Source organism: Syngnathus floridae, chromosome 5, assembly GCF_059516105.1.
Source record: "Syngnathus floridae isolate MCC-2025c chromosome 5, RoL_Sflo_1.0, whole genome shotgun sequence".
Classification (NCBI taxonomy): domain Eukaryota; kingdom Metazoa; phylum Chordata; class Actinopteri; order Syngnathiformes; family Syngnathidae; genus Syngnathus; species Syngnathus floridae.
The window spans coordinates 7,685,082-7,710,153 of NC_142417.1; the positions used below are offsets into that span (position 1 = coordinate 7,685,082).

At 40.5% G+C, this 25,072-nt stretch overlaps 1 protein-coding gene across 3 annotated transcripts; it reads right to left on the reverse strand.

Moving 5' to 3' along the window:
* Positions 1–11,259: 11,259 nt before the first annotated feature.
* On the reverse strand, positions 11,260–24,788 carry rasef (RAS and EF-hand domain containing). Of its 3 annotated transcripts, XM_088377088.1 has the most exons (20): positions 24,561–24,788; positions 23,178–23,522; positions 21,157–21,303; positions 20,997–21,087; positions 20,120–20,215; positions 19,690–19,767; positions 19,494–19,609; positions 17,999–18,067; positions 17,853–17,919; positions 17,643–17,728; positions 16,925–17,222; positions 16,441–16,677; positions 16,197–16,347; positions 15,835–15,916; positions 15,647–15,761; positions 15,360–15,467; positions 15,006–15,082; positions 13,876–14,882; positions 13,640–13,759; positions 11,260–11,711 (listed from the first exon to the last, which is right to left on the reverse strand). In XM_088377088.1, the coding sequence occupies exons 1-18, from the start codon at positions 24,755–24,757 to the stop codon at positions 14,780–14,782; spliced, it is 2,463 nt and encodes an 820-aa protein (XP_088233214.1). In that variant the 5' UTR covers positions 24,758–24,788; the 3' UTR covers positions 11,260–11,711; positions 13,640–13,759; positions 13,876–14,779. The 3 variants fall into 3 exon arrangements, with proteins under 3 accessions (XP_088233214.1, XP_088233212.1, XP_088233211.1); XM_088377086.1 differs by lacking the exon at positions 24,561–24,788 and having other exon boundaries at positions 13,640–13,754; positions 23,178–23,623; XM_088377085.1 differs by lacking the exon at positions 24,561–24,788 and having other exon boundaries at positions 23,178–23,623.
* Between the last annotated feature and the right edge of the window lie 284 nt (positions 24,789–25,072).

Consider the following 25,072-nt stretch of genomic DNA (forward strand, 5'->3'; position numbering starts at 1 on the left):
GAAGATGAGGATGTTCTGTATTTAGATGAGGAAGATGAGATTAAGGGCCGTGGCAACAAAATGGAGATAATACTGCTACATTTGCATGTTTGCTTTTTCTCCTTGACCAAAGAAAGGAAAGGAAAACGTCCAGGTTAACATTGCATGCCCAATTCCATATGAAAAAAAGGAAGGATTGACTTTAACAGCTTTAATACCTAATGTGAAAAATATTGACTCCTTGTTTATCAGGAGTTTGTCATAAGTTTGAACCGCAATTGGTACAACCCGAGGATACGTGGTTTTATCGCGCCCACGTGCTTAAAACTTAGTAGAACAGTTAACACGCTTTTTAAAAATTGCTTAGCGACTGTTTTCATTCACACAATTTCCCAATTAAAAAGCAAAGCTTGCCTGGAGCTATTTCCAGAATGTGTTACTCCCAGTTTACTGTAAAACTGACACAAAAACAAGATTGTTTTTACAACTGTTACACTTTAAACACCATGATGTCTCATCAAACCGTATAATTCCATCTAACGAAAGCCCATTAGCTAAATTCTAACATATGAAGTGAAGCAGTCTAACAGAAATGAGCATAGACGTTACGGTCGTTAAAAACCTTCAAACAACTTGAAGCAAACTGTGAAAGTATTTTCCATCTTTTTGTATACTATTTATTTTTCAATATTTATTGATCATCAAACAAGTGTAATTTACAGAAAATTTGGAACATTTTGGATGGTGTTTTTTAAGGAAATTAACAACTCAAAGCTTCCTGACCCTATGAGGAAAAAATACTTGATCCGCCTTTTTAAATTTATAATTTAATGTTGCTAATCATGTTTATTATCACTGACTAGTGAGAACATTCAGTCATCGGTTTGTGACCACAAGCTGAAGCAAACTTGGGTTCTTTGGGTTCTGCAGCGAGACAACAATCCAACACAAAGGTGGCCCAACCACTTTTCAGGGTCAGGGGTCAAGTATTTGTTCCCAACACAGAGCCAAGTACAGCATTGAATAGACTTGTTTTTCCCCCTTAATAAATAAAATCCCCATCTAAAAACTGCCTTTTATTTACGTCTATCTCGAATTGTTACTGACAAGCCAAAAGGAGAAAAATCATCCATGCGATGACTTGTATCTCGAAAAACTTAAGAGTTGAGTCACTTAAGTCAACATACCACTGTCCATTCCAAGGCGGACATTTGTGAGGTCAACTTCATCTGCCTGGTCCATGACTACGCACACACAAGCAGTTGACGTCGGAGACAGTCATTGACAGCAGATGTGTGCTGAGGAAAAAAAAACAACAATAACAACACTGTGTGATGGCATTGACAGAGTTGTTTGTTTGTGTGTTTGTGTGTGTGTGTGTCAAGAACACGTCCTGTGTTGTATCACAAGGACACCAACCCCAATAAATCACTTTAATTGCACGCAAAGCCATCGCGATGAAGACATCATGTCAACAGATGGGACTCAAACACCATGTGGACAAATACATTGTTTTGTACTGGACCGCAACATTCATCATTTTGCAACACAAATGAGCCACAAAAGGAATTCTGCTTTTGCAAACAAAGCAATTGGAGCTGGATGTGTCACCAAAACAGGAAAAACGGCTCTCAGTGTGGCGCAGGCCGCAAATTAGTGGGCAAAACACACAAAAGGAGATACAAACTTAGTTCCGTTGCTTGTTGTATAGTTATTGGCACACATTGTCTCATCGTCGCACAAAAAAGACTTCAAGCTGTTCTATATCACTTCCAAGTAAACAGTTCAGAGTAAAACTAATCAAAAACAGAATTGAATGTGTCTTATAAACAACCACATAAGATTCGCCTTTCAGTTCACGAGCTTAATGCTAACACAAATAAGAAACACCATAGCTAAGATAAAGAATAGCATCAACGTGCCGTTTTTTTAATATATTCTTTATCCTCTGTGAAAAGCAACTAATGTTGCTGCTGTTCCCGGCAGTTGTGAAAGTCTCCTTTGTCTGGATGAAGTATTAGACTGCAAGAAAGATGAAAAGCACAATGTCTCTCGTGATTCTCCTCACCAAAACTACAAAATTCAAGTCAAATTCGGGAACATTGGCCTTGTTTCTCTCTATTTCCATTCCCTCCATCACTACCTTTCCTTTGAAGCAGCCTCTCTTGTCCTCGCTCTAAGCAAGGATGAAACAGAAAGTAAAATTGTGGCGGCTCTCAAGCGCACTCAACGTGTCTTTTATGTTTGGAAGGAAAAGTCAGCGCTGATTTGTAGCTTCTGCATTTTACAGTAGGAACGACGCTTCTTGAAACGCATTCTCTTTGTTCTTGGTGCTTTTTATTATCTCGCTTGTTGTCCGGTTGAAGCGCAATTGCACGGTTTTCGCAGTCATCAGGCGTGTTTGTGTGTGTGTGGAGTATCAAAAGGGGGAAGAAAAATATCTGTTTAGACCAGAGATGGGCAAAGTACAGATGACTCTTTAGCATACATCCCATAATATTTGTCGTACAATGTAAATATGTTTACAATCATGGCTTAGTTTTTTAAATTTATTTACTATTAGATAAATAATTCATTTTATTGTAATCGTGGAATTTAGCCACTTTATTATTACTGAAGTTGTTATGGGCTTTACAATTCCTCACGAATGACTCTATGTGCGTACGTGTGGACATTCTCCTCGGCCGTGGTGCTAATCCAAGAGACAGGCTTAGACAGTGAGACTCTTGTGACCCCCTTGAAGTAATCACTAATGCGGTTAAATCACAACTGAGCTTCCACACGTACTCAAGATAAAGATAGACGCACAAACACGCACACACACAGACGTGTACACACATTTAAGGAGCACATGTAATGGGTTGACCCTCTTGCGTACATGAGTAACACCTTTTAGTTACGTTTTAAGGACGAGAGGCTAATGCCGCTTTGGAGACCGTTGGGAAATATCGCAACTGATTAAGAGTATTTGAAATGTAAACAAAAAACATGGCGGCATGAGGGCAACTAATGTGGAATGCAGTAAGAGTCATTGTAAAAAGGGAACTTATGATGGAGGGGGCACGATTTTTTGAGCGAATGTACAGAAGAGTATCTTCAAATATTTGAATTTTCAAATGCACACAGAAAAGATCAAAGTTCACTGTTTGAATTGACCATTCAAAGTATCTCAGTATTGTGAATTGTGACTTGCAGATGTGAGGTTTACGTTTCGTAGCAGTCCCGATGGGCTTTGCTTTCACTCCATTTCCCCCCAAAATCATTATTTGAGTCGCCGAGATCTAAATTTGAATTTTATTGTCTCCATAAAAAGAAATTCAATCTCGCTCCTGCAAAATGACAAAAACGGACTTACCCCACTTTAGCTCTCAGCACCTAGAATAGGTTGAGAGTTTGTGAACAACAGCATTCACTTTAATAAGGCCACATTTAGATTCACCTGATTGTGTTTATGTGCTCCTGTTTTGGTTAGCAATAAGAATCAAATGGGCTCAGTGAGTAGTCTTCATTTCTTGTGTTTTCTTTTTTTTTTGGTGAGCCACTTTACAGATCAATTCTAAATCTATTAGAGGAGCTTAGCCTGTAATGGCGAGCCTCCTATCTGCTCAGGGGATCTCCGAACGTTTAAATACGGACTCTGGGCTCATGTGGCGTTTGGTGTGGGATTCTGCCTGCACTTGAAACCCTGATAGATTTGAACAAGGTCGGATAACGCCGACCGATCCGGATGTTCCTGGAGATGGTTGCGTGATGGCAGCGATTAGCCACAAAGAAGAGCGCAGCTCTTTCTGGCTCAAACAGGATATTGAGCCAGGCAGCGGGTGAGAATTGAAAGCAGAAATGGGAAGAATCTAGAAAAGGAGGAGAACACATTTGCTGAATGCAGAGGTGGTTCATAATTATCGAAACGTTGTTACTGTACTTAAGCCAATTTTCGTGTACTTGAATGTGAAGCATTAAAAAGAAAAAAAGTTAGCGAAATCATCTTTAAAACTTAAATTTGGGGGTGTTGTTCTGCACCAAACTTTAATGGCGCTTTCATTTTACCCATGCAATTTTTGCATTAGCAAATTCAGTAACTGACGAGTCAGTACGTGAACACATGCCTCTCAGAATATTTCAAATTAATGCCCTGGGGAGGTGATATAAAAAGAAAAAAAAAAGCCGCAGAAGGTGAATCAAATCTCTCATCACAAAAATTCCTCCGCTGAAGGTTGTCAGGAAAGAGATGTCACGTAAACCCTCCATGGAAATAAAGCCATGAAAAAAAAAAAAAAAAGAAAATGGAGAAGAAGGACTTTTCTACAGTGCTGCTACATTTACTGTAGCTCGCTCTCCAAAATGATACAAAGCGCGAGCGGCACGGCTCAAACAAAAAATATCGGTAAAACAGCAACAAGGCCCGAAAAAGAAAACTTGTAAGTTCGATCAATGTGTGGATGGCCTAACAAAGGGCCCTTGTGTTTATCTTGAAGTGCTTTGAAGCAAGTGACGATAAGCACCACGTCTGTGGCTTACACAATCGATTCACGATTTTCCTTTGGCGCAATAATCATCATGCTCTACTTCTTCAAACTGTGACAATCCACATAATGTTCATGGAAAAAAAAAAGCTGCAAATCAGCATTAAAACACATGACAGCATGTCTGATGAGTTTTAGCGTTAAACAACGCACTCTTTTACCACCCTTTCGGAATCGATTTGTTTGTTATTACTCTTACTCTGGCAATAAATTTGACACGAACCCGTGCTGTAAAACGTCAGCAATTTGCGTTGTAACAATCATTTTGCACGGTAGTTCTGCACCGCAATGGGTGCCCTTTTGGAATTGCTTTTTTTTTTGTAGCCTTGCTAGTCGCCCACAGGCATCGCCATTCAATACACATGCTGAATAGATTGCAAATCTGTCTTTATGTGACTGTTACATTTGTTGGACAGTTTTTCTGGGAAGATGTGAACAAAGCGCTACTGTTGTTGCAAAAAAGTTTGCAAACATTGCCGACATATTGAGATCACAAAATAAATAATAAATCACAATTTAACGTCACATGTCTCGAGAAAGTAGTGACACTTTGGCAGCAATTAGACAAAATCTCATGCATTGATTTGTTTTGAGGGACCCATTATGATGTCAAAATAATGCTATTTTTTATCTTGAAATTTGTGATCTAAAGGGTTATGCTTGTATAATTTGCCTTTTGTTCTTATATAAATAATCCTTTTTTGCCAGCCAAAAAGTATTTTCTCAAATAAAAATAACCAATTGCAGGAATAAGTATTAGTATTTTTTATTTTATTTTTTTCCAGAGCAAATTATTTTAAAAATTCCAACAAATATGTAATATTGCGAACAAATTTGAGTTTTTAAAAAAAATTACTGAATAAGAAAGTAACTTTTTTACTAGAAAAAAATCTTGAAAATTTAACTATTTTTCTTTTACAAAAAAAGATTAGTTTAAAACAAAGCACAACAGTGATTGCAAAAGGTCAGCAACCACTGCTGATGCATTCAGTGTGCAAGAGAGAGTATGTGTGTGTGCTTTGTGTGTACATGTGTGCGTATAACACTCCCTGGGGAATTAGTGCCTAATGCAAGGCAGACAGACTTAAGTCCTGGCCAGACTGTGTTAGCGTGTCGACGTGCCACTGACTTTTGTTGTCCTTCAAGATTTCAAAGTCTATTCTAAGTTCTCTGGATGCGGGACAGACTGTCTCTGCAATGGTGTGTGTGTGTGTGTTTAGGGTCAGGACCCACAATTGTCAGGCCCCAGTGTGGTAGCTGTGAACACTTTAGCAGGGAGCTGGATGCTCAACTTGTTAGCAATGATGCATGTGACACCAGCGGTGCAGATTTTGAAGCCCACATCAGTGAAATTGCTTTTCCACAACTTAAGAGGAAAATGTTGCTCTGAGGGGAAAAAAGGTGTTTCTCAGACAACCACAGAACCCACCCCCGCCTCAAAGTTTTAATAAACTAGTATTACAAATATTACAAATTCAGGGTTTTTATTTTGTTTTATGCGGTCGATTTCAACATGGTGTCCTCGCAACAGGAACGTCTGTGCGTGTGTATATGTGTGATTTTGTGTGTATGTGTGTGTAAATAAATACAGATGGAGCACAACAGCCATGATGCAAGCATAAGTGTGCGTGTGTGTGTATGTGCGTGTACTTCCTGATTGTGGGTGGGCCCATTAGCCCACAACCTCTCGTATCGTATGGGTCAGCGGTTGAGGGGGAAAAAGAAAATAAAAATGTTCCGAACCACAACCGCCCGCCTACGCGTGCATACAAAGTCTTACCGCAATGACCGCAATGTTGTGCCAAACTATACAGGCATATATATACGCACCCTCAGAAAACACCCTGATCATGTCACCCACATCATAACAAACATTTCTCACGTAAAACAAACACCCTGCCGTGTGTGTGTGTGTTTGTGTGAAACTTGACCCTAATTCAAAGCATATGACGAGACCGATGTCTGATCTCTGTATGTGTGTGTGTGTGTGTGGTCACATAATTACTTAACACGTGATAGGTTAATGGTCACATGGACACTTTTTCCAGCTCTATGAAAATATTTGAAAGAATTGGCCGCCGTCTTGCAACTTTGAGAGTTTTTGATACGGCTCACTAACATCTAGAAAAGGATTATTCCACCCAAGACCAAAATCTTGCCAAGTATTTCTGTGTGTCTGATGGAGTGTGAGGTCAAGAGGTATTTATTTTAATCTCGGACATGATCTCTTGTGGACTGGGAATTTTACTCTTTGTCAAGGTTAGTAAATACATCACTGTGTGACAGAACTTGAATTTTTTTAGTCCCACGTCACATTTTACACTCCCATTCAAAAGTAGTGGTAGAGCGAGGCCAATTAGTTTCAGTTTTGCCGTGGAATGAAAAATATTTAGAAAATTTGTTCGTACTACTTTTAAGCGGATTTGGAGCTCCATTGCATGTGTACCTAATGGTGTGTCTGGTGATGTATGTTATTTCTGTTGATGCTAAGCCACTAATGTTTGCTTCACATGAAATATTACCATCCTCCAACAGACTTTAAACACAGATGGAAGCGCAACATCGGCCATTATGCAGGCATGTGTGTGTCTGTGTGTGTGTGCGTGCGTGTGTGCATGTGGTTCGCCCTGGGCTGAGCAGGGAGGCATGTGGTGGCCATTTAGAAGGATTAGAACTGTCAGAGACATCAAGCACAACTAATTATTCTGTTAGCACACTATATACTGCAGGGGAATGTGTGTGCGTGTGTGCGTGCGTGTTCAAAATAGGGCAAGAGAAGAAGATAGACTGACGGAAAATCAGAAGGACAAATTGTCGATGCCTGATGACAAGCGTGAATGTCACATATTGGGGATCTTTCCCAGAAGCAATAACAAACTATTTTACATCAAAGTATTTTCCAATAATCCCTGTGACAGTGATATTTTTTTAGATGTTTGTTTATTTTGCTCTCAGTTGCATACTTGATTTTTATGGTGAATTTAGCAATGTGCCCGGTTGGTTCAGTGCAATCATGTAAAGACAGTGAGCTCCCTTCATGGGGGTGTTGCAATGATATCCTTTCAAGATGTTGGCATATCAAAACAAAGAAGACATTACATTGAGATATCAATATTTTGTCACATTTCTGAAAAACACACTCATCAGACTCTATCTGAACTTTACTGTATACCCTCTGCGCAAAACGATTAATCGATTTTCCAAAATAACTGAATCGTTTGAGAATCGGATAATTGACGATTAATCATTGAACCTCTAATTGTGGGCGATGACATGATTGATATTTTGTCTACAATGAAGAAGACTCGGGCAAAAATCGGCATTGCAGGCGATCATCGGCTTGAAACATTACATTTAGGATTCAAGGCTGACACCACTATGGGTGAGTAAATCAAATTGAAAGCTCTCGGAGGTGTGATCTCAGGTGGAAATATGTTTTGAAGACAGCTCTCGCAGCCAGAAAAGAAACTTATTATATTCTGGATATGACATTCTAAAGCCCTGTTTTCATAATGTTTAAATCAAAATAATCCTAAAGTGGAGCTACGAGGTTTCCGTCGGAGAGCGTTGACATTCAGTGAGGTTTAGTTGAAATGATGAAGTGCGAAGTGAGTTTAAAAGGAGGAAGAGCAGAGGGGATGACCTACACTCGCTCATGTGCGCACGGATGAACGCATTCGGATCCAAACATCCCCAACAAGCAGCGCTCGGCTAGTACGGGGCCAAATAAGCCTACAGCGTCCAATCAACCGTGGCCTTTTACCACCTCGCCGCAGGCACACGCACACACACACATCTGTTTGTGTGTTTACAGATAGCTGCCCTCCTTACTACACTCCACTGCCACCCCTATTTATCTTCAAACAGACAGATCAGCTCCACCATCTCCCGTCTCCTCCCTTTTGCATCCATCCCTGAACGCTCACCACCCCGTCCGTCCATCCGTCCATTTCTCCTCCATCTGCGTTGGCCTCCCGCCGGCTTTGACAGTTTCCCGACTCGCGCTCGAGTGGAAAGATTTCGAGATCATGTGATGAACTGTGGTTTCAGCGGAAAAAGCTGAGGGGTTCAGACGGTGCGATGAAAAATTTAAGATGAAGACACGCATGAATGAAGATGAGCGCACGTTTGGTTAAGCAAAGTTTGGTGAGGGCTCCGTTTGAGTGGATGCGACTTGTGAGGGGCAAACAAGGCCGCTGACTGCTGTTGGACAAGAGGAAAGTCCATGCTGGTGCACAGTGTGAAGTTGCTAACATGCATACATAGTACATTTTTTATATCACTTACCCTCTTTGGGAGGGCATTGGAAAGCAGCTTAGGTTGGCTACTATACAATTTTTAGAACAGTATTTTGTCGAAATTCAGCTTTTTTTTTGGTATACAAACTGTCAGGTCTCTGGAGTGAATTCAACAATTTACAAGATTTTTTTTTACAAATCTTGTTGTGAACATTTAAAGTCTTCAATGACCCAAAAATACATGTTTTGCAAATACTGAAGACAATTGAGCCACCAATGAAGTGTTTTTGTGAACATCAACGACACGATTAAATGTACTTATTTTATGAAAATAAAGAAAATTTAGCCTTCGATGAATCTAACATGTTATGGAGGTTGCGGTTTTCCTAAAAAAAAAAAAAAAATTCCTAAATGTTATTTAGGAATAAATTTAATTTAATTAATTTAATTTAATAAATTTAATTATTTTTCCTAAAAATAAAAAAGTCAAACAGGAGCATGAGCAGGAAGGAGGCTGACTGCAGAAAGGAGGAGATTAGAAGCGAGTGACCTGCATGCGCTGTCACTCTGCAGTGTTTCCGGGCCTGACGGAGCAAGACAGTCACATCACATCACCACACTCCTCTCCAGCTTGTCCATTTGCATTTGCCTTTCCGATGGTCTCGACTCACGCTGTGCAAAAGACATCATTAACACGCACACAAAAAGTGGCCTGAATCACCTCTCCAGCAGCAGCAGTAATACATCCTGTTTGTGTTTTCTTGTTTGCTTCTAACACTGGATGAAGGTTTACTTGTGGGCATGGCGCCAGCCGCTCCACATGAGAAAAACTCACTGCTGCTGATGATCATTAACAGCTAGGCAACAGTGAGGAATCGACGTGTTAATTTGTGCCAGGTAACAATTTAAAGTGCAATCACCCTTTGGCTTCCATGTAGAGGAACAGATGTGATTTTCGAACTGGTATATTACGTGTGTGTGTGTGTTAAAGCTGTTTATCTGCCACACATTACCGTGCCACAAGAGAGGCACACTGGATAAATGCAATCCTAAAAAAAAAAAACCTCATTCCCATGAGGGGCTGTCAGGGACATAATTCAGGATTGTCTCTCACATAACACTGAAATGCTCTTGTACACACTATTGAAACACTCACACACACTACTGAAATGTTCTCACACACACTACGAAAACAATCTCACACACAACCCTGAAACACTCATACGTGCTACTGAAAAGCTCTCTCACACACACACTACAGAAACAATCTCACACACACCACTGAAAGGCTATCACACATGATTGAAATGCTTTCAAACAAACTTTTCTAACACTCTCAGTCATTCAAACAAACACACACACACACAACACACACACAAATACATGCATGGAGTAGCTGTCTTATCATGTTATGTTGGAGGATTTAGTCACATGACCTGCAAGACAGGAGCAGCCAGGCGCCAAAACTCATTTCCACCTTCAAAGACCCCTTATCGCCTCAGACTCCTCGTTGTGTGTGTGTGTGTGTGTTCGTGGGTGTGGGTGTTTGTGTGTGTACACATTGACACGAGCGTGTGATGTGATGTTGTCTGACGGTGGAAGTTGCAGCGAATCGTATATCACTGTCTCCTCTGAATGCACAATAACACACACACACACGCACACACACACACAGAGAAAAAAGGGCACATACAGGTGCAGTGCATAGACAGACAAAGCAACATAATGGGGGTGACAAAAATATACACTAAACTAGGCTATCATGAGTTTCAAAAGTCACGAACTCCATTTTGGGGTCCCCAATTGCTTTCAAATGTGGAATTTCACCTACAAACGCCCTTTTTTGCTGTTATTTGCTCGTATATTGTTTCCTTGAATAATCGGCCAGTTGATCGGTTATAAAAACACTTTCAATGAGGCACTTTCATCACCTTCATCAACCACTCAAGTTCATGAATAAAAACATAAAAATCAAAATGCAATTTGACTTTAGCTCCCACTGACACTCACTCGGCTACGCCCCTTAAAGGCACATATCCAAAACAGCACGTACGGTAATTACAGTGTAACCTCGATTTAACAAAGCTGGAACGGATTCCAGATTTTACTGAAAGAAAATCGTGTTTGTGTTTGCACAATAGCTGTCAAAGTCTGTTCGTTTCAGAATTGGCTGCAATTGGTTGGAATTGCTCTACTGTGCCAGAAAATGGTGCTATGATGCAACACTGGCCAATTGAATACTGTTGACGCTGCTGTCACAGGACAGACTATAGCAGGTTTGCAGACTTTCCAAGGTGGCGGCCATGTTGCCAGGGTGACAGTCCCATCAAAGGCAAGCAAAAGCTTTGACATTAGCTCAGCCCGGCCGTAGGCCGAAAGGAGCATGTTTGTTTAATGGTGCCACCCTATTTACATGTCTTTCGAACATGTGATTTTTGTATTTTTGGTAGGTACAGTATACAATTGTTTTTGTCAGGCCCTTCTGTTTTTCCTAATAAAAAAAACTCATTACAAGAAAGTTTTGAAACGGATTAATAGCATTTCCATTTATTTCAATTGAGAAAATGGATTTGAGATACTTAAATGGCCGCAGAACAAATTTAACTTGAAAGTCAAGTCCATATTAAGTCCGTATTAATCTTGATGTACATTTGAAACAATATTCTCATATTTAAGTATACATTCTCAAAGTAATCCGAGAAGTATCCCAGCATCTCTCGCTCTCCCCCACTTTCTTCCCCATGAGGCAAAAGCATCCTTTGCATCCTGCACTAAATAAAGTCAAGCTGATGTGACTTTCATGTGGCGTGTGTGTGCATGTGCGCATGAGAGATGGGGAAAGATAAATGCTGCTGTCACGCTGTGCGGCGCGCTCTGTCACTTTGATAAATCTGGCTCGCCATTTGACGACACCTGCTGACAAGCACGCCTTCTCCTGATTGGCTGGCCAGGCTCATGCTCAGGGAGGATGCTAATGGACATGATGGACAACAAATGACACACACACACGCACAGACACACACACACACAGGATGGGGGCAGAGGGGCATGAACAAGTAGGTCACACATGTCCTGTATACACATACGTACACATAGACTTGTGTAAGTTATTAGCAGGGCAATTAGCGCTAATGACCACCGCTCTGACTCACCTGAGCGGCCTAATTAAGTTGCTCATTAGCATACGTGTCCATGTCAGGCATTCTCAGTAAACAATTAGACGCAACGGAATGATTTATTAACATCAAAACATCTCAAATAAACATGGATTAATGAAGACTATTTGCATAAAATGTATTTATTTTAACACAAATTATTGCTTTATTTTTTGTTCTCATTATTTTCCAATTTTTAGTTTGTTCCTGTACAATGTTTTTTTTCTACTGCATATGTGATATTCTCTTTTTATTCTGCTAAACTATAAATATTTTGTATTTAGTGAGTAATTTAAGTAACTAACTAAATTTAGCAGTCTAACTTAACTTGGATTTTTTTGCAGTATTCCATCATAAATACAAGGAGCAAGTGTCAGGTTCTAAAGCCATTTATGTAGGGAATGTGGTGGATGCTGCTCTCTACTGTTGATAAACAGTATTGCATGCAAGTGGTTCAACAATTCAATGAGGTTCACCACGGACTAATTTTGTTGTATATTTTTCAACATAAAGAAGTTAATCATTTAATTAAACATCATGTATTTTGGGGAATTTGGACCATAATTCAATGAGGTTCACCACGGACTAATTTTGTTGTATATTTTTCAACATAAAGAAGTTAATCATTTAATTAAACATTATGTATTTTGGGGAATTTGGACCATAAATCACTCAAAATTATTGTTTGTCAGCTATTTTTTTCCAACCTAAAAAAAATTGTACAATAATATTTCACTTGAGTAGATTTGTAGACACATGTATACTAAATCTCTTTGTCTTTGACTATTTTGGTTCGAAATGTTTAAATTCAGAGGAAGGTCTGGGTGGTCTTGTGGCCACCTCGTCCCTCATACTAATATATTCATTACTGTCATTAACCTTCATGCTGCACAGTCCCCGTTTATCCCCCCCCGACTCTCCTCCATTCTGCTCCCCCACCTGTTGTCTGACAAATGAACGGTTTTGCCTCATCGCTTGCATGACAATGTCAACAGATGGGAGGACAGGCGCGTGTGAACACACTCACGTCACTGATGTAAAATGAACATATGTTGACAAAAAACAAAAAACAAAGCCTTGATGATGCTAACAGGAAAGCAGCCGAGGGGAAAAAAACTTGATGTGTTCATTTGTTTTTGTCAAAAAGCTGAAGCCAATTCAAATACACGTACTAGTTGTTACCATTTCAAACTGTACATATTGTTTCAGTTTGAGAGCATTATGTGTTTATTAGAGGCACGCTGGTGCAAAGGGGATCACTTGGTTTGGGGGTGGGGGGTTAAGCCAGTGACCCCTTACTTACAGGCCCCGTTCCAGCCACTTGGCAAGCACTATTCAATAGTTTCCGCTTGGCTGGCTTGAAGATGGCGTGTGACAACACATATGCTCACAACAAAACCATCTGGATATCTGCTGCCTGCAGGCTGAACCCTTTCTTGTGTTTTCCACAAAAATGTTCAGGTTGCAGAAAATAATATTTAACTTTTAATAGATTTTTCAAATCTGTAGGGCCACTGCATACTGAGCAAGGCAAAGAGTCTGGCCCTCTTTGCAAGAACTTTGCACACAGGTTTGGACACTTAGTACTACCTTAAAAAAAACAAGTGTTCTAAGTATCACCATGACGACCATTTAAACTCCAGTAGTAGAGCAAGTGTAAGTGTTCATGAAACTTTTATTATTGCAAGTCATTATAACATTTCCCACAGTTTGAACATGAGCACTGCCTTAAGTACCAAAGTACCTGATTGATCGCCGTCAGCGCGCAGAGCTCAGCGACCAGGGTACTGACGGTGCCCTCCGTGCGTCCCAACCGGTAGAGCGTGGTGTCGTCTTCCGCTGGCTGCATGTTGGTCAATCTGTACTGTAACGTGCAGAGCAGAACACCCAAGTGCGGTTTGATAAAGTGATCGCAAACGATCGGTTAGGACGGGCGGTGTGTGAAAGCAAGCGATAGGTCAAGACGGGCGGCGAGCAGACCGTGATCAACAGCGGGTAGCTGATCAGGGAGTCAGACGAGCAGTGAGCATACGGGTAGCATCACGGAACAGACTGACAAGGAGAGTCCTGCCATCACGGTTTAAATAGCCCAGTCAATCAAGCCAGTCGCAGGTATGCGTAATTTGGCTCGATTGGCGGGGTGTGGACGTGTGTGTGTGACAGGTGGAGTTACCAGAAGGCTGGGCGTGACAGAATTAAATATAGAGCTTGTGTTACATGATAGAAAATAATAACTCATACATATTATGTTTATTTTATTTTTGTTATTTTTAAGACATATTTTAATACAACAGATAAGAAGCTGTCAGCAAAAAAAGGATTCAACTTTTCACTTGATAAATTCATCAACTATACTCATGTAACACTGTAGGGCAACAATCATATTAACAGTAGGTTGAATAAAACATTTTTTAAAGTGTAAAAATGTAAATTTCAGACATTTAGCTCTGGTGCAATGAAAAAGACATTTTAAAGGAAAGTTGAGCTTATTGCCATAAAACAACCCAATCACGCCTTCTCTTTCCATAATAAACAACATGTCACACACTTCAACATACTTTCACATCTTTCTTAAAGCTGTCAGATCTCATCCGTAGGATCTACAAAGTGCAGAAAGTGATGGCAAATAAGTAAATAGCAACATGAGATGAACACAAGGGTTCCAAACACCTTTAAAAAGTTCAGTAAACAGTGTCATCTTCACACGTGACAGAAGTTGCGGTTGTGTTGAGTAGATGTGCTTCGCTTTACTTCCAACTGTCACTTCAAATGTCTTCACAACAAAGTTTTTGTTCCTTATGCTGCATTTTGTTTTCCTTGATCAAAAAAAAAAAAATCCAGACCCAATGAGTAGGTCACTTGAAATCCAGACCTGACAAGTGGATCAGTTGCAGCAGGAGAAGTTGGGCTTTTTCCTGGGAGCATCCAAATTGGGCAGAGACTGGTGAAAACCTGTCTCGTCCAACTTCGAATGTTTGGTCACTTGCCTTAGTTACAAGACAATAAACAAATAAGAAAGTTAAAAAAACAAAATAAATAACTGGAAAAAAAATCAACCTCCCAAAACACACGTGTGGTTGTAGAATTCTGGAAGGCAGCAAAACTTTTACCTGGCAAGATGCAGCACAGCTTCCAGGATGTTGGAGCCATCTTTGGCACTGGTTTCACAGAACAGCGTGTTGTAGGTCTGGTTGCAGAAGCATAAAGACATGCGGAATTTAAGAAGCATCTCTGTTCAAACATTGCACCATAAAAAAAGTACAGGCCATTTTCAACACTAAAGATTGGTCAATAATTACATAAAACACTACGTCTCTGTATGTATGTATATAGCAATTGCAATTACAACCCTTTTGATCTGAGGCGATTGGATTTTTGCTCCTCACATCAGCGCTTGATCTCAATTCCTAACAAATGGCGATTGTTCACTATATGTGTGTCATGACAATAATCGTGATCATCACCATTGCCAGTTTCTCGCCGTAACTGGTGGGCACACAGTTGGCTGCCCCTTGCCTGAGGTCACACTTGTTACCCACCAACATGATGGGGACATCCTCCTCACCCATGTCCTGTATACACACATGCACAAAACATCACCACAAATCATAGCAAAGCTTCATCACTATCACACAACACACAAAAGAGTACCCTGGTAACACTTACACTTCTGCTGCTTGTGTAAAAAGGAAGAAACAAGGATATAGTAAGAATGCAAAGGAGATTGGAAAGTCAGACGTTTGGCGTTTACCTCAATCATGTCGACCCACTCCCTCACGTTTAAGAAGCTCTTCTCACATGTCACGTCATACAGCAGCAGAACACCATCAGCTCGCCGGAAGTAAGACTTGGCAATACTGCGGAATCTGGACACAACAGAACACTCATGATAACATGATACACAAACACACGGACAGACATAAGCATACACACACACACCTCTCCTGTCCCGCGGTGTCCCAAATTTGTAACAGAGTGGGCTCTCCATCTACCATGAACGTCTTCATTTGGAAATCTACGCCTAAATAATAAAAAACAAACAGACAAAAAATCAAATCGCAAAGCAATATAATAATAATAATATATATAGCATAATCAAAAAAACAAACAAAAATAAACACAATGTCCTGGTTGGTTTACTGCTATCACTGATTCAAAAAATAGTAGATGCCCATCTACAACCCATTTTTTTCATTAGCTGTCACTTTAAGGTGGAATTAATACGTATTATGATTTTAAAACAAAGTTATGCTTCTTAGCTTTTAGGTCAGCTTAGCGCTTAGCATTGCTTTGAACCTCACCGAGGGTTGCGTTGGAGTTGAATTTGAACTCGTTCTTGCAGAGGCGCAGCAGGAAGCTGGACTTGCCCACCGCGGCGTCTCCGGCCATTACGATTCTGTAAGCCTTCTCCGACGTCATGTAGCCCAAGTCGCCACCTTCCTTTTCCTCCCTCTAAGGACAACAACATGGAAACGTCATACTGTCCTTTATCAGTGCTTCAACCATTCCATACTATTAAGGTCAAATTTGGCCCGTGAGTCTGACCTGCACATTGATGGCGCTGACGGCTTTTCGGGTGTGCGTTGCGGTGGGGGTGGCTGGGCCTGCGAGTATCCGAACAGGCTCGGACGGGTTCTGAACGGGTTCAGATGGGGTCCGAACTGCTTCGGACGGCTTCCGAACGGGTTCAGATGGGGTCCGAACTGCTTCGGACGGCTTCCAGTCCAGAACGGAGCTGGTGTCAGAGCCAAACGCTGACTCGCCATCTTGAGTCTCTGCCAGCTGCAGTGTCAAATTGGACAACAAGCAAATATCAGACATACGTTGCATCATACACATTTAAGAATACCTGGGGCCCTCACTCTCATCTGCGTTAGCACTACAAGTACCACAATTAAAGTGTTATTCAAATGTTTTTTGGGTGAGAAAGAAAGAAACTCAGTAGTGTTTGTTCCTGCAAGCTCGATAGAAAATGGATGGAATTCAAGTGCGTAGACAACAATGCACATTTGAAGAATAGATTCCTCACCTCGATCTCCTCGATCAAGTTTTTCGCGACAAACACCTCAGTTTTCTTGGTCACGCTCTCCTCTTCCTCCTCCGCCTCCTCCTCTTCCAGGCCTTTGACCTCCTGCTCCGAGTCGTATCCGCCGTGCGAACCTCGCAGCGTGGACAGGCCACTGTCCATATAGATCTCGGGCAGGCTGTCCTCCTCGCACTCGCTGCTGTTCCGCCGTTTCAGGCCCGGATCGCATAACGCCAGGGCTAGTGAGTCAGTGCTGGGTCGCCGGCCGTAAATGGTGAAGTCGTCGACGCGCTGGCATAACCTGAAGAGAGGAACCGGAAAAAAAGCATTAACAATGAAAGGATGATTTCATGTTGAGTGGTTGGAGGGTTCTTTAGCAAACTGGTTCATCAGGTTTGAATGCTTAAGTACATAAAACCTTTTGCATGGAAACTGCTTCAATATTTAAAGTAATTCAAGGTGCAACTCAATGGGCACTTGTGCTTGCTTTCTCATGGCAAACCACCAACATGGGTGTTGGACTTTGAAAACATGATATTGGCAAAAAAAGCTTGGCACTTTAATGTTGGCCATCTGTCTCAGAAACCTGCTTGTGATTGCAATTCACTTCAGTAAATTTTCCAGTAGGAGTTTGTCAAAGTCGGAGACCACAACGGCTGATTAATTGTTGTTCAATTACAAGGTCTGGGTTTTTGAGACTTCTCCAGAAATTCAATATCACCTGTCCAGAGCGTGCGGCGAAGGGTAGGCGAGGCTTTTACTTCTGTTTCTGTCCCTTGTGGCGCTTGATAACCCGCTGTTATTTGACTGTAACACACATGTACACAGCACTATTAAACAAAATCAACCAAAATAATATTCCAAGAACCACTTCTGATATTTAAAAACATGGGCCAGGTCAAAACAATATTCTCCCCACCCCTCTCCCTACCTTGGTGGTCCTCTCCAAAGCAGTTCTCAAACCGTCATTGCTGTCATGGAGCTTCCTGTTGGCTTCCCTTTTCACACGCAGAAAAAAGATGATTATTTTTACAATATTGTGTCTGATGCAATTTGTTATGTGTGTGTGGCACATACTGTAGGATCTCAATCTGGCTCTCCAGGATTTCTCGTTCCTCAGAAAACTGTTTCATTAGTTCCTCGTCTCTGCAATTACCATAAGTTAAATACTAAATAAATAGTTACATTTGTTGGTAATCCGATCATGATACACAATTAACATCTTTCAGGCTACATAGAAACAGTCGGATATTGAGAATTTTACTCTTTGAAAATGACTGTGGTGCCTACAAAAGTTTGCTAAATTCTTTTGAAATGTGACCCAAAATATTTGTGAGAATACTTTTTAGTGTAAGAAAAAAAGGTGTGTTTCTATTGGTCAGATATATCTAAATACTGATCATGTTGATATTCACATTGATATTAGTGGGATGGTTTCATTAAATGTAAGCCAATAATTATGGTTGTTTGTGTAGTTATCTACAATTTATCTACACTTTATTCATTGCTTCCGCTCAAAAAATGTTTTAATTGTAGTTTCTGAAAGCTTGATCTGATTACTTTATATATTTTTTTCTCATATTTTCTGAAAACGTCCTAAAATTGTTACATTTCATTTTATTTTTCCAGATTCATTTAAATGTTTTTTTTTCCAGAACAAATATAATAATAATAATACATTCTTTTCAAATTGTATGGAGTTGAATGAGATCAAACTTGTATTTACATAATGTGTGTTACCTAACTGTCTAATGAGCATGAATCACATGATTTTGTGTCAATCAAATTGAGATCATCGGTGGCTCCACTAAGCAGCTGTGCGTATCATTTATGATAAGAAAAACAAGACCAAGGCGAAGCGTTCTGTCTGGGCTGTGTTGTGTTGCCAAGCAACCACACACTGTGGGCCTGTACTTGTTCCAGGATATCCTGTTTCGCCCGGTGACAAAAAGAAAACTCCCCCATTCTGTGGGAGAGGACACAGTTTTGTCTGTCTCCGACCCTCAGTGACTCAGGGTTATTCAAGAGATTGAGGTATTCTCCATCAAGGTAAAAAAAAAAAATGTCTTAAACATATAACCACCAGACTGGCTTGATGGATTGCTATTCCATTTCAGCCCTTTAGATGGCAGTAATGCACTATAAAGGTGAGAGCTTTTTTTCATTAAAGCTCCATCTGTTGAATTTGGTGGGTCACTGCCCCAATGCATGTAGACTGTCGTGGTCAAAAGTGAGAGGAAATGCATCTCATCTGCATCATTCCGCCCCATTCTGAACAATCCTTTTTCGAATAATTTTGTCTTTATGCCCTTCTGTTGTGATCTTTAATATTGGTGGATCAGTGTGTTAGCGCTAGCGTCTGTACTAAATAAAAAAACAAGGACTTTTTTGGCTTATGAATGCAGCTTTGTTACCTTGTGTTGTTGTCTACAATTTAAATTTTAACAATTTTAACTGACCAGGACATATGTTATGTTAGCATCTATGCTAATATCACTGTTCATAAATGTGGCAACTGTAATACAGACTGATATAAACGGCAAAAAAAAAAAAAGAAACATCATGTAATGACCTTTCATAGTTGATGCTCTGATCGGTGAGCTCGGTCTTGAGCGAATCCATGTCACTCTGTAGACACGCCACTTTGGTTTGAGACTTGAGAAGCTCCTGTTTAATCCGCTGATTCTCCTACATGCAGAGATGCAATACTGAATGTGATAGTAATTAAAGAACGATACGAAAAAAAAGGTTGCTTGCAGCAGTCTTACCAGCGTGAGCTCATTAATCTTCTTTTTCAGGGCCTGACTCTCATCCTTCACTGTGATGTTCTTGTACTTCTCCTCGATCTGTGCTCCACGTTTTGGTTAGATCACATTAAAGGAACCGTATGAAAATCATTAGTAAGCTACCATGCTAATTAATTAGTTTTTGTGTGTGGTTATTTTGGCGATACAGTAGTCATAAAAAATGCCACCTTTGTGTCTGTATGATTTTCACTTTCACAACTTTTTTTAATGAAAAAAATGGTTATTCCTTTCCGTTATTTTTTTTTTCAATATATCGGGCCATCGAAAATGCCTTCCAAATATTTGCTACGCTTTTCCCAGGCTTCAGTTTAGGAAACCACGTCAATCGACTATTATAACTTTTATCAAGGTGTTGATATTTTTATTTTAAGAAAAAAAAAAGACTGGTTACCATTTGCATCCTCTGGATCTTACACTGGAGCTCACACACTTCAGTTTCATAAGTTCTTCGCAACTCATCAAGCTCCGCCTCCCCTCGCTTCTTTTCCTATACACACAAACAAAACGGCAACAACATTGACAGCAATCATTTACACTTTCTTTCCCAAATGATTGGAATGAAAGGAGCATTCGGTGTAGTAGTCCTGTGACACGTTCACCTGTTCCTGCTTTAGAACAACTGATAAGCCTTGTCAAAAAGAAGTGGGCTGCAATTTGGCGTGTCACAAAGCAAACAGCAGCCCCTGAGTCAGCTGAGTCCATGTGCTACGCTTACATAAGTCAGTATGTACACATGTTGATAGGGATCCTACATTTTTTCACTTTTCAATAAACTAGGTTACTTTATTCATGTTAATGATGGTTGCGTTTGCCTGTGCAATTTATGCAAGGATAATTATTATGGATGTTTAATTCTCATTTATATTAGAATGAAAGTGTAAAAAATCAACTCCACGAATAAAGAAAAATAAATAGTTTCTCAATGACAAATGTTTTACTTAGTTTACACCGATTTAAATGATGTCATGCTTCAGCATCAGCAATCTGATGTCAGATCAGTTCTTTTGGTTTGACATAAGGGACAAACTGATCAAACTGCTCAGTGCATTTTTGTCGAGAAAAACATTGCAGCTCAAGGTGATCAAAATATTTGCAACACCATAACTGCAACGGCAACATTTCAAATTTAAATTTAATAATATTGACTGTCATACAAGTGGTAAAAACTGAAACTGAGGTTATTGTTAAATGAATTGATCCCTGACAGTTTCAACCAATTATTTTGATGCCATTATGATGTTGCTAGTGTACCTAATGAAGCGTCCCACCTGCTCACGCGCTTTCCTCTCGGTGACGTGAATGCGTTGGTCCATCTCTTCCTCCATCTCACTCAGCTGCATGGACGCTTGATCCTGTGCTCTTTTACAACAACATTGTTACTTCAAGTGTGTGTATGTGTGTGTCTGTGTGTGTGTGTGTATCACTTACCGCCTAATGGCAAGTGCCAGGTTCTCCATTTCGCCATTCTGTTGTTTGATCTCCTTGATGAAGCTTTGTAGAACTTTCTCCAGCTGAGGGACAAGCCTGGGCTCATTCACGCTGATGTTCTGGTACAATGTTGCCACTAGATCGTGTCTGCAATGGGAAAAATCAACACTTGATGTTCTCATTCATGAATCTGGTGAGGGTCACTGCCCCCATTATAAAAAAAAAAACTGCAGTAGTGAGTTATTGATATTTCCCGTTTGAGTTTGACGTACTGAGTTTGATTTTCTGTCTGTGCCTAATGGAGCATTTGGTGTATGTAGTATTCATAGCGCGTCGAAGAGTCCCATGTAGTGTGTTGACTGACAGGGCGGGCTGAGTACACAGACATGGCCGCCGTCAGTCAACAGCTCGCGGCGTACGCTTGTTTTCTATGACCAAGAACACACACACAAACATACCAAAGCCGAAGTAGACCCGATAAGTATTGTTCTGCGGTATGACCAGAGAAAACGGTCAGGCCTCCCTTTTATACGTAACATTTATTTCTTACCTCATGGACACACAAACTCATCTTTGTCAAAACATACTTTGTCAAAATGTCCTCCGTCAGCTGACCGGGGATAAAGAGAGCGGCTTTAGTGCGTGTGCATCACACACACGACCGCTGTGACAATCAATGTTCTCCAAAAGCGCAGCACCACCGTCCCATGTCAGGCCTCCTGGGGCTCGCGCACAGTCTCACACACACACATAATCCAGAAAAATTCCATCTCCAAACCAATGATTCTGAGCATTGGGTCATAGCAGATTGTGGTAAGAGAGGAATGTTGGGATAGCACCAACATGTGATGTAGCTTCGAGGTATGTTCAACAGTCAGTCAAGAAAGCCCAGTTAGGCTTCACCGTTGGTTGTCCGAAAATTAAGTACTGCAAGATTCAACGTCCACCTAATGATTGACATACAAGACTAGCCAATCACACCACACAAGAAGGTGGGATACAGGAAGTTAAGAATCCTTGGCACAAATATTTCTTATTTTTCTATCAACTTTGGTGAAGAACAAATAGAGTGTTGCATATAGAGTACATAATGTCACAATAGCAGGTCATGGTGAGGAAGAATAGAAACAAATACTTTGTTACTGCACTTACGTAAGTAGATTTTCACGTATCTGTACTTGGATATGTATTTTTCGGACAACGTTTTACTTTTCCTTCTTACATTTGGAAACAGGTATCAAAAGACTTCTCCTTACATTGTCAAACTAGGCTTGTTACTTTGTTCAACCTCTGCAGATGATGTCACGTCATATGAAAAATGTAAATGTAGAGATGTAAAGTCAATCACGGTTAGGAACCCGAGGAACTGAGAGCTTGGCGTCTTACAAATAAATATCAAAAAAGAAATATCAGAGACAGCAGTGGCAGGGAAAAACATTAACCAGGCATTATTAACATGAGCAGATTCAGAAATGCAAGCTATTTCTGATCCATGATTTTATCGAAGGGAATATTTTGATATATTTTGCTAACTTTTTGCACTGACGAATGAAAAATGGTAATTGAGCTAACAACAACAAAACCCTCATCCGTGTACGTGTTTTTACTTTAGGCAGAGATTTTGAGGCTGCCACATGACAAATTGTTCGCCACAAATAATGGATGGGGAATATCTTGCTTCTCCAAATCTATTGACATTAAGTTATGTCTGTCTTCAAAGTCCCCACCATTTTAGTCAAGAATTCAAGCACAGATGTCTTCACAGCTCTCCATCTATCTACTTTTTACATTGTCATCTGAGGAAGTTGAAAAAAAATGACCTGCCTAGTTTGACAAAATTAGTCTGATTCCAAATGTAGAATGTAAAAAGTAATTACATAAACTATTCAAGTAATGTGCAGAAAAATAATTAATTATTATAAATTCAGTAAACCTAAAGAGTAGGATAGGTATTACGTATGCTTGCATGTGTGTTTGAGTATTTGTCTGAAATCGACGATAGTGCCGATGGCTGTACTGACTTGGGTATGAACTTGCTCTGCTCCCCCAGCCGGGCCTCGAAGTCTTCCCAGGCGACTTCGCACGGCTCCTCCTCGTCCTCCTCCTGTCTTGGCTCCTGCGCCACGTCCATGCGGTGTCGCTCGTGGAAGCCGCTGATGAACTCGGGCAGCGTGATGGTACCGTCTTTGTCCACGTCCAAGCGGTTGAAGAGGCGCTCAGCCTCGCTGGGACTAACTTGCAGCTCGGTGCAGATGGTGAAGAACTCGTCGCGCTCAATGCTGCCCGACCCGTCCGTGTCATAGGTGTCGAAAAGTGCGCGCAGACGCTCACGTTCCTCGGCGCTCATCACCTTGGGACGTGGCACACTGGGGTGGTAGAAAAATAAATAAATAAACACGTTAATTCCTCTCGGTTTTCGTCAAAAACACCCCAAATGAAGTGTGCACTCTCACACTCAGGTAAGCCACTATCACTGTACCTGTGTGTGCGTGAGGCGTGTTCACAAGCCTCTGGGCTTATTCCCTCCCTCCTGAGGATTAAAATAAGTCAATAAATTGAGTCAAGTTTCTTTTTTTGGGACGCAAAGTAAATTAAGAAAAAATCTTTTGGGGGGGAAAAAAGACAGTACTAATGGAAATAATGGATTTTTTTTAATTGAAGGGGAAGTCATCACTGGAAACAAAAAACGTTTTAATATAGTGCTTCTGCTAATCTAAATGTTGCATTCCAGTGTATAGTGTTTTGGTGCAATTGGAATCAATTTGATTGATTAACCCGTTTTCATGCTTCTAGGGCGCAACCATCTTGGCAGTGCGCTGCCACCTGCTGTCTACAGAAATTGACGTCAGAACGCCCTTGGCTTGCTTTGTCATGTGACTAAACCCAGAAAACAGATGACCCGTGTTCTGACGTGATATTCTGGAAATGGAGAAATCTGTGCAGGATCATAGCCATTCCCAATATTGGGTTCTTTTGAGAATTCTTAGGAGAAAGGGGCATATTACAAGCATTGATCAATTTTTTTTCCCTTCAATGCAAAATATTTGCGAATTGCCATAAACGGCATCTTTCATATTTGTCATGTTTTAAAATCCCAAGATGTTACTATTGATTAATATTAATTGAATATTAATTAATTAATTAATGAATTCAGCCATTCTCTAAACAGCTTGATGAGGACAAGAAAGTAACCTAACAACATTTGTTATTCTGTTACTTCTCCCAAAGCGGGACCACCACGAGGTGCAAAGTACAACACAGCAATAATATAAAGTAAACAGCAATGACAAGTTAAAGACAAGTTAAACAAATATGACATCCAACCTACAAAAGCATTATTATTTTTGTGTGGCCATTTGTTGCTAAACAAAATGTATTATATTCTAAATATTACATTCTCTGACCTGGCTTTAACGGTTTCCTTGAGACCAACGTTGTCCAGGCCATCTTCTTGACCCTGGAATGTTCCACTGTCACCGCCGATATCTGTTAAAGTGGAAGAGTCTTTCCTCGTTAGTTTTTCACAATCCTCCTCATTGCGGCTTTGGAAAAGCGAGCTTCGCCGACGTTCCGACAAGGCTCTTGCTGATGCTGTTGCCATCTTTCTGCCTTTTTGTTAGTCTTACTCAAAACAGTCCTGCAGTTGCTGGAGTCTCCATGCATGCACTTTCAAAATACCTCGACATGGCAAATAAAAATGATGCGCTGGCTTTTTATATGAGCCATCCCACTCATGTGCTTCCTCTTAACTCATCACATGTGGACCCTCCTGATGGGAACACTTTCTATGATGAAAATGTCCATGAAGAAGACATTTTAAGAAACCCTGCAGGCAAACTAGTGTGAGAGTCTTGGCTCGCCTGCATTTCTTCATTTATTATTGCCATTAGCTTCCAATAACACCTTGTTTATCATA